Below are 10,462 nucleotides of genomic sequence, written 5' to 3'. Positions count from 1 at the left end.
TGATAAAACAGATGAGGGAGGGAGCTGGGAATTTGTGGCCCCCAGTTTTCACTTGCAGCCCTGCTCTTTGCTTTTGGCATATATGAGCCACATGGCCTTGAAGGGAAGGAGGCGAAGGCAAGAACTTCCTCCTGCCTAGAATAACAGAGGTGGCAGTTCCCCAGAAAGCCAGCCCAGAGGTGGGGAGTGCACAGAGTTTGGCTTCAAGCTGCATTGTACAGTTCCTCTGTTAGGGTTGGGATGGACCTAATGCATCAAGGCTCTACAAGAAGAGAAAACGGTATGTGTGTGACTCCTCGAGGACACTCTGTGTAATGCCACCTTCCCCTGCTCCATGAGTGTCTTCCTACATTTCATCCTGGGAGCAGTGAGCAGAAGAACCGAGACATGCAAGAGCTGCTCAGATTACCCCAAGGTGATCCTGAGAGCTGCTCCAGCTGCAAGCAGAATTGAGGCAGGCAGCAAAACTCGGAAAGCCCTGGGTGTTTCTCCATCGCCTGTTTGATAATGCCACAAACATGCTTGGAAGTGCCGCAAGAGGTTAATTAAGCCTGTGGCAGGTCTAACACACCTCAGCTTGTAGGCGGTTGAGCAGTCAAGGGAGGTTAGAGTGATGAACAAACAGCTGCGGATCAGCAGCAAGTGGCACTTGGGCTGGCCAGGGGCTAAAGCCCCGAACTATCCTACCTGAGGACCTCTTCACAAAACAGACACATGGAGCTCACGGTGGTAGCAGGAATCCTGCTCCAAAAATCAGGGTCCATCTTCGTTTGGATGAATGGGGGATGAATGGGGAATCACCACTGGCCTTCAGCCGCTCCGGGGTGGCGACACATGGCTGTGCAGTTCTGTGCTGCCCTCGCCGGTGTCGGCACACTGCCCGCTGCAGTGTTTTTCCTTTGTGTAACGACTCCAATTTTAACTCCATCCTGACTTTGCCTGGAACATCTGGAATCTGCTTTATGTTTCTATAAAGTAATTGTTAGCACAGTAAGTAATTAAATGGTTTAACCAGCCTTTTCATTTTCCAGCTGGAGCTGTAGGGGACTTGGTTGCATTATTTAAAGTATTAAATAGATATGGAAAGATAATCTATTCAGGACCTTTGAAAGCTTGCCAATTATACTCAAGCAATAATAGAAAATGCCAGAGGATCTTGCAGGATTACAGAGCATGCTGTAAACAGATCTGAAGCATTGAATAGAACCCGTAAAAACAACCTTAAACTCCAATCGCCCTCAAATGCTAAAATGCCAGTTGGTCAGTGGCATTCACTGCTGACACTGAAGAACAAGTCAAGCCAAACAGAAATGCCGGGCTGTGACAGACCTCAGGTACAGCAGAAAACAAAGCACAGAAGTATCCCAGCAAAGGCATTTCGTGGCATTGCCACCTAGCGACGCGCACTCAGCCGGCACCAGAGGTAACGGGGCCATCTCTCGTGCTACCTCTCTCTGCAGAGACCTCACAGCACCTCGGTCTGAGCCATGCAACACCACAGTGAGCCCTCTGTGACTACCTGCACCACCACTGGGCCAAAGCACCGTGGGCGAGCTCACGGGCTGTGAGGTCTCTTGGCCGCTGCGTGCAAGTGCACAGCCTATATGGATGGATGTATGGGCTGCACAGCGAGGAGTGTGTCCCATCTCTGCGTTGGCTGCCGGGCAGTCCTGGGACTGTGGTTGTCTCCCAGGGCCCTGCACAAGCCGAGCCCCTCTCAGGCCGTGCTGTGGGGATGGGGAGATGCCCGTGGTCCGAGCCTGCGGCGTGCCAGAGCCTGCCTTTGGGCAGAGCCGCAGGGGCAGCGGTGCAGGGTTTGGCTGTGTCGTGCCGCTGGCTGGCATGGTGCTCCCATGCGAGAAAGACAGCCTGCCTCTGCTCCTACTGCAGGGAGGGATCTGGCTATAAATTCAGTGGTGGAAAATCCCCACAGGAGTAGAAGCCCCCCCAGATTTTTACTGTGCTACTTCTATGGCTCTGCGCTAGGAAACAGAGCGATTCCTGAACAAGCGGAGCTGAACAGCAGGGTCTTTCTCACAAATGTGTTTTTTCCCGGTAGCCAAAGAGCATTAGGCTGCGTGTGACTTGGGAGGCAGCTCCCCAAACCTCCCGTTATCGCCAGCCCACTAGATGGTAGCAAAACGCTGCGCAGGAGGAGGCACCCGGCGCGCCGGCTCAGCCCCACAGCCCGCCGGGGGTGCGGGCAGGGGCACTGGGCAGCCCGCCGAGGGGCTCAGCGCCCCCCCGCAGCCTTTGCTTAACCCCTACCCGGCTCTGGGCAGTTCCCTTCATGGCTCTGTCTGCCCCAAACTTCAGTGCTCTTTTAACCCTTTAAACTGTGCAGTCCTCAGCCCCAGGGAGATGATCAGGGCCGGGCCTTTATGTGGTGCTGTTGGCAGTAAAGAGAGCCAGAGATGTTTCTTTAAATTGCTTTTTCTTACCTTGGTACAGGTCGTGTCTAAGCTGTGTTGGTGTGTCTTGGTGTGTATCTTTGGGACATGTGAACTACAGAATGCGTGAAAAGGCTTTTCATAGTCCTCATGCAGCTACTCGCCGAGCTGTGGCCTGGGGACACGCTGTGCACAGCTCTTCCAGGGGGACACTGCCCTTGGAAGAGCAGGACAATTAGCTGAGTTCACTTAACTGTCTGGACTAAGCTAGAACTTAATTGGGTTTGAAACGCAGCCCCCCTGCCCGGATGCAGCTACCATTGCAACAAAACAATCTATTTTTGTGTGGCATCCAAATTACCAAACAGAGTAACAAAGTGCCATGCCCAAGCTCTGGCAAGTAGAGAGCATAGCCACAAATGGCCAGCCGGGGTGGGAGCCCTCTAAAACCACAAGCAAAACTCAGCAAAAGAGGTTCGCAGTAGGAATGCTCACAGTAGAAAAATATCCACCTCCTCCCCATCAAGTTCCTCCAAATTCCAGCTCTGGAAATAGAAGGCTTCACCTTCCCACCAGGAATGAACCGCCTGGTGATCTCACCTGTTTGCGCAAGGTATGAAGTGCCTGGATCTCCAGCTGCTCTGCGCTCCCGGCCCAGCCCGGCTCACCATAACGCCATGGGGCTCGTCTGCTCCTGGGGTCAGAGGCCCTTGGGTGCCCTCACTGTGCAGAGGCTTGGACCTTGGGCGCCACAGCTGCATGACGGAAGCCACCTCCGGAGTCCTGCTCCTTGGGGGTTTGGTGGCATTTTGCTCAGATCCATGTTTCCTTTCTGTTCAAGGGGTAACTTTCTTCTTGTTTTCTATACAAAGGTGAAAGGGCCTTTAACAAAGCACCCGCTAGATAAGGTAATTGTGCTGGAGCTCCCATGTAGCTGACCGGTGAGCCATCAAGTCCTTCAAGCCAAAGTGTGAAATAAGGAGACAGAGGCGTTGTGGGGCAACTATGTGCCTGGTTCCTCCCTCTAGTGGCTGCTTCTCAGAGGAGAGGAGATGCTCTTCACCCTGGGAGCTACCACAACTCATCGCTGAAGACCTCTGAAGAGTTTAGGTGCAGATGGCTCCAGTGGTGCCTCAGCATCACCTGAGATCTGCCCTGTCCTGCCCCACAGACTGCTGTGCCCGTCCCTGCTAACGCCAGACCTGCAAGGGGAAAAGCGAGGGGCGACGTTGTGATGGAGAGGAAGGCTGCTATAGTTCAGATCGGAAATCCAGAAGTTGTGACCGCGTGGAAAAGTCCAGTGTCTCTTCGCAGCAACGTTTGCATGTCCAGCTCAGATGGGCTTCCATCTCTGCGTTGGCTGCAGTGCTCTTCATTGCAGTCCCGGACACTTGCTCACCACTGAGCGACTTGCCCGGCTGTCGTTCGCCAGGGTAGTGCCATTGCACAAGCACAGTCGCCTGTCTCAGTGGTCAGTATAACAGCACACCCTGGGCAACGTGCCGGGCCAAAGTCATCTGTGGTGTTAAGCCAAATTGCTTCACAAAGGCTGACGTTTTGCAATCTTTCATTAAGCATCCAGGCTGCTGCTGCTGTACGCTGCCTATTCCAACTGTTCGCAACTAAAACATAACCAAAGATTTGACCAATCCAAACGATACAGGTTATCAGCAACAAAAAGAAAGGGAAGTGCACATTTATTTTCTTTTCAAAAGCTTTTAATAGGACACATTTGTTTTTGTCATTTGTAAAGATTTACACTCATTTTTTTGTCTTTTTTTGTTTTTTAAAAAGGAACATTTTAACCCAATTTTCCCCATGAATACCACCTTTTGTTGCCCTGACCAAAAGACCTTGGTTTTGGCCTATATACCTGATACAGTATAACAATATATTAACTATTAAATACAAAGTTCTATAATATATACTAGGTTGTTACAGACATTGCAAGGTACTGTGCCTACTCTAGTCACCTTGTGTAATAGTGTACATGGGTTATTATAGCCAAAGGGGCAGAAAAGGGGAGACTGGGGCATAGCCTAATTTACAGTCTAATGCTTTTGTTTGCCTTTTTTTTTTTTTTTTTCCCTTGAACACACCTTGTGCTGAGTGCAATCCACAGAAGTCAAAAACAGTATTTTCTTTGCCCTCCTCCACAGTATCTACAGTATAAACAGCCTGTAACCTAGCTATGAAAAGTTATTTCGATGTGCAAGGGGCTGCAAAATGGACTTTACATTTTTCCGGACATGTCTGCAACCTCTCCTTCCTCACCTGTCCCACTGGCGACAGCAGAATATTCTCTTCCCATCTGTGTACAGTAAATCCACAGGATTAAAGTGCTGGTGTGCTTGGATGAACTGGCTAGCAATGTAACTACTTTACCATCAATATGGGCCGAGTTCTCAGGGTAGGTGATTTATATCGGTTCAGGTCTTGAACAGTAATAGCACTGCAGTATCGTAGACCTTTAGCTTAGCTGCTTACTTGGAAACATGACCTGGATGCAGGCGCGGGAACTAGGTTAGGGGTGTTGTAATACAGTAGGTCTGGCTCCAGGTTTGTGAAAAGAAAAATTTCAATAGAGCTGCTTCTGTTCCCAAGACGCTACGCAGACTTTTTAACAATTTCTCTACAGATTCTACAAAAATATAAAAAATTCTATCAACATAACCATTCTACAGAATTCCGGTGGATTTTTGTACATTTTGTTTAAAAAAAGTCAAATTCTATAAAACCCCCCCAAAAGGTATTTAAAATTACGTTAAGATTATTGCACACACTGCAGTACATTTGTATTTGTTTTTCAAAAGGGCAGCTAGAAAAAACTTATCTGGTTTAGAAAACAAACTATTTTACATGGATTTTTTTTTTCCTGAATGCATCATCATACAGTATTCTTCATTGGCTAGTCTTTATTTAATATTAATGTATGATGTAAACTTTTTGTTACTCACACAAACATGGTCAGTGGGCAAAACCCCAAGTAGTGAAAATAGGCCACCCTTTAGGCTTTCTGTTATATTTGGAGTTGAGCTTTTGGATTAACATCACATCACCTTTTTGTGCCATGATTTCAAGCTAAAATGTTGCATGTTGTTTTCTAGGGAAGGAACTGTACGAGTAGTATCATTCCAGCTACGTATACACACTGCTAAGCATTAAGTGTACCAGGGTACAGCAATTTTAGTGGCCTATTTTGCCAAATTACTTAGTAGATGTAAAGGAAAAGCTAAGGCTCATTGTGAGTGTAAAATGAGAAAGGGATTAAGAATATTCCTCAGTCTTAATGCACTGTAATTTTATTATTCCCTTAAATATGATCCCAGGGAAGAACTGAGGAAAGGTTTGTTTGAAATAGTTGCTTTAAATGGGCTTAACTCTGGATTTGGACTGGCGTTTCAAAGCGAGCGTTCTCCATATGGGCCATATTGTAACTGCAGAAGAGAGGGAAAAGGTCCTGGCCCAGAATTAATCTAACTGCAGTAACTGGCACAGAACGTTAATCTTCGTTCTTCAAATGCACCGATTGCCCGACTTCCTGCTGAAATCCCTGCATTTTTATATGATGTGTACAATCAGTAGGGACCGTTTATGGAGTAAACTTCCTCAAATGAAAATAAAGGAGCTTAAGACCTCACTTAGGCCTATTACGTATTAACAGCATCTTCTTCTTGCATATATACCTGAAGCGAGTGCAGATACACGTAGTCATAATCGTCTAATCTCTGAAAGGATAAGAGGCCGTACACCAACATGTTTTAATGATTTGAAGAGATCAGTAGTTCTCAAAAAGTTACAAACTCCTGACTGATCGAATTAGCACAAATCCCTCCCTTGCTTGTGCTGCTTTAAAGCTGTGATCCGGCAAAGCCTTATACATGTGTGCAATGTTTAAAACCTGTGACTACTCACACACTTAAAACTAGGCTTCCAAAGTCTTGTTGAGCCTACATCTTAATTTGATTTCATGGAGGTTCGGTGAAGTTAATGTCTGGTTTCCATCAGTTTGGGGAAGAGCAGGATGTGTCCCGCCAGGCCAAACCCTGTGCTGAGCTTCAGGCTGTGCTGTCCTGCTTGCTCCACTTCTACAGATTGCTTTTTGCAGAGGGCATTAGCACAGAATAAACAGTAAAATTTTGGAGATGACTGACATTAAGGACATGTTATAAAGTAAGGACATCATAAATTCCATCTTTATTTTTTTTGTATCATGATGTTGCTACTTAAGGCTTTTACTAGATTGGAAATAAATTTCAATCAGGGTCACGTAAATTAACTCTGGTAGTGATAGCAAAAAAACCTGCCTGTTTTACTTAAAATCAACAGTCCTTTCAGTACCTGCAGACCTTCTTATACATATTCCATAGAATAACTTTGCAAACTTTAACAGGCCTTGATTCAGTTAAGCACATAAGCATATGATTTTAATTTTAAAGAATTACTTAAACATGATCAACTTCAATGCATTTTAAGCGGGAGCTTAACTTTAAACATGTGCTTAAGCACACTGCTGAGTCATGTCTGCACTGAGTCCACTCGGTGCAAATCTTAAATAAGGTCTTATTCTCCCTTTCACCCTGGTGCAAAAAGGAGTAACTGCAGGGAAAACAGTGGACTTGCACACACGTAAAACTAACCAAAAGAAACAGTCTTTATCCGAGACACTGGAAAAACATTTCAGGCGTGACCGTAGGCTTTCGTTGCCCAAGTTGCCTAGGCACATTTGAAAAGAGATCCATCGACATGCTTTTGTGACTCACCAGTGGACAATATACAATACCTTTTTATAAGTCAGCAATGTGTAATGCCAGCATATACTTAAATTGGCTCTACGTTCACAACCTTCAGACACCTATCAGCATTTTGTACATTCCTGGTTTTGTGCACCTGCTTTTACTCTGGATGTCGATTTTACATAAGACTGGAATATTTCTTGGTTAAAAAAAATGCCACTGCATTTCTCGACTATGCAAATGATCTTTTTCCAGAAGATGATTGAAGTCCAAGGGGAAAAAATAAATTACATTAAATAATTCTTATTCACTGCTGACTGTGGGATACATTTCCTCTGTAATGCACTAATTGGCTACATTTTGTGCTTTGCAAAACAAAATGAAACCCAAACAAAACAAAACAAAAAAGAGAAGGGATTAAATATATATTTTAGGTTAAAATATTCATAAAAACCAACTTTATCTCAGAAATATTCTGAGATACATAAAATAGAAGAAAATTAAACGAGTCTTTAGTCACAAAATGTACTACATCCCGCAATACTAGATTCAATTAATTTAATAAAATATAATATACATATAGATTCTGCACATTGTATTGCTTTTACCTAAGCAGAACATATGCTTAAGTAAGCGTGATATAGGTTAACCACTCTTTTAACCAGCTGGTTCTTTAATCTTTCTTTGGAAATTTTTTACCCAGTGCCATTTTGGAATACAGAGTTTTTTAGTTTTTTTTTTTTTTTTCCTCTATTACATGAAAGGAAGAAAACATTTGGCACCAACAGAAAAGTAACTCAGGGGTCCATTTCCGTTTGATCAAAGGAAAAGCTAGGAAGCGTCAACAAGTCTTTCTTTGGGGCTGGAGATGTTGACATACTGTCTGGAAGCAACGACTCCCCTATATCCATTGAATCCTTGGACTCACAGGATGGCGCACGCCGTCTCAGGCAACTGTCTGCGCCGGCAGGTGAGATGCTGTGAGGTCCTCTAGGTAGCAAACTCTGTCCATCGGGTGGCTCTATAGATATACACGGGGGGCTCAGTTTTTTCTTCTGCCGCATTCCTTGCAAGCCTTCCATTTCACTTACCACCTGACTTATGAAGCCAGAAGAGCTAGATGTGGAATGGTGCTGAGGGCTGTTTTCCATGGAACAAATTTCTATTGAATGTCTCCTTTGATCATCTAACCAAGAGGGTGGTTTTTTTAGAAGGCCCTGGGTGTCTACACTGTGGTATTTCTTCAGGTCCTTCAACGTAACATTGCCAGTATTGCCTATGTTCCTCTTAGGAGAGAGAGGCCAAACCTCTGAACAGGCACTCGAGGCTGTGCAAGTTTCTGAAGTGAAAGGCTCCGAGGAGCTGTTTATTTCAGATACTTCTTGGTCCACTGAGTCTCCGGGTGTCTCTTGATATGAGTCTGCACAAGCACACGATGTTGGTGCCTGCTTCGAAATATTATACTGGTTGTGGGAATGCTGCTGCGTACGAACACTCGCCCGGTTCCATGCAGCCAAGTCACTCGCTCCTGCGGGTGTCAGAGCACCAGGCGACTCCTCCTTGGGCACGGCGGGGACGGTTGGGTCCGCGGGTTCACTCACCTCCACATGCACGTTCTCCTTGCTGTCCGAAGAGTCGTTCCTTATCGCCATCTGTATCAGAGTGCAAAGGGATTGGGGAGGAGGGGAGTTGCCGGTTAAGAGAGACAGACCAAACGGAGGTTAGTAGGAACAAGGCGCAACATTAACAGGGCACCAAACTCTGCCAAGACACCTCAGCACAGAGCCACAGACAACACCGACTCCTATAGCTCAGCATACACTATGGGTGATAGCAATTCTGGGCTTCAAAGATCTGTGAGTTTATCCCTGTGAAAGTTACAGCAGAACTTGGCCCTTCCTTCATCATAAATAGTTGACTCTCAGCTTTCTCCTCAGAAGTGTGGAGGAGCGCAAAAACCAAATACTCCCACCCAAACGTGGGCATATTCCTGTTATGAAAACCGTGACGGTCTCCTGCAAACCCCTTTATAATTTTACCAGCCCAAGTATGAGCGGGAGAGGGAAGTGCAAGCGAGTCCTGTATATTCCCTTCCCTTCAGATCAGGGGATGCTGAGGACCTGGAGCAGGCTCCCCAGAGCCACCTACGCCAGAGCAACCGCGCTCTGCACCAGCGTGGGGCAACAGCCTGTCCCCGGCTTTGGGACAGCATCGCTGTCCCCAGGCTGGCGCCAGGACTCTGCACTGGCATATGGCAGGGGAGCTAGAAATGACAGAGACGCCAGAATTGGACCTGAGCATCTGTAATTATTTCCACCTATTGTGCTGCATGAGTTCATTTCACATTTTGCCTTGGTTGTGTTGAGTCACATGCAGCATTAGTGCCTGCTGGCCAAGAGTGCCCACGGCGTGTTTTGAAGGCTTCATCTTTTCGCTGCATTGCATCCCTTGTCAGAAGTCTTTCTAAATCTGCTGTATTAGCTGGTCCTGAAAACCAGTGTCTCAAGTTTGAGAAGACTGTTAAATAATCTTAAAATTTAAAAACCTCTTGAAGAAGTTTGGAGGAAATGCATACAGCCAGTCTTAGTCCTCTAAAGAAGTCTAAGGACATGAAATTCCTCATACCAAGGAATGCTTTTGTGACAGATCTCCCCAAAATGATTGTAGAATTTTTATAAAAATAGTCCCAAAAGAATCATTTGAGCCAAACAATCTCTGCTGAGGCCAAGCTGCCTTCAGCTGCAGTACGCACACATGTGCACGCACAACCGCAAGCAACTACTGTTGCGTCTGCGCATTGGGATCCCTTTGTTGTCTGTGATAGTTGGGAGGATATTTAATATGGCAAACATTTTTGTCCAATACTAGAGAGTCCTTTCTAGTTAAAATTTTACAGCGTCATACTGGTAACTAACCACAGTCAAGTGCGGAGCTAATTCTGGGTTCCTCAATGCCAATAGTTTTAGTGAGGGTTTGGAGAGAAAAAAACACGTATGTACCCTGAAGCACAGGCCACAAAAGAGTAGAAGACAGAAGCAAGACAATTCTTGTTGTCATTGCTTTTGCTTGTACACAAACCTGTATTGTATACAAATGCAATAGTAGCCACCACCAGTTCTTTCTTTCCCAATGATACAGACATCTTTGGTAGATGTTAGCAGTAACTGCTCGGATAAATGTTTCATTGACTCATTTCAAAATAAAAAGAGAGACCTCCCCTCCTCTGGTATGACCATCTACCATTACATTGGTGTGTACCCCTGTAGTAGTCATAACTTGGTGTAGTCTACACCTTTGATACACAGTCCTGGAACCAAAACCAAAAAATCAATGTGG

The 10,462-nt window shown here is 45.7% G+C and overlaps 1 protein-coding gene across 1 annotated transcript in view; it reads right to left on the bottom strand.

The window, feature by feature from the left end:
- Nucleotides 1–7,666: 7,666 nt before the first annotated feature.
- The window catches only part of CACNA1G (calcium voltage-gated channel subunit alpha1 G), a 161,840-nt gene continuing 159,044 nt past the window's right edge, over nt 7,667–10,462 (bottom strand). Inside the window, exon 41 of the mRNA XM_067308542.1 lies at nt 7,667–8,778. Within this exon, the coding sequence (XP_067164643.1) occupies nt 7,924–8,778 (855 nt within the window). The 3' untranslated portion in view covers nt 7,667–7,923. The remainder of the gene's footprint in view (nt 8,779–10,462) is intronic.

This window comes from Apteryx mantelli, chromosome 19 (genome assembly GCF_036417845.1).
Source record: "Apteryx mantelli isolate bAptMan1 chromosome 19, bAptMan1.hap1, whole genome shotgun sequence".
Taxonomy (NCBI): domain Eukaryota; kingdom Metazoa; phylum Chordata; class Aves; order Apterygiformes; family Apterygidae; genus Apteryx; species Apteryx mantelli.
This window is presented reverse-complemented; position numbering and strand designations above follow the sequence as displayed.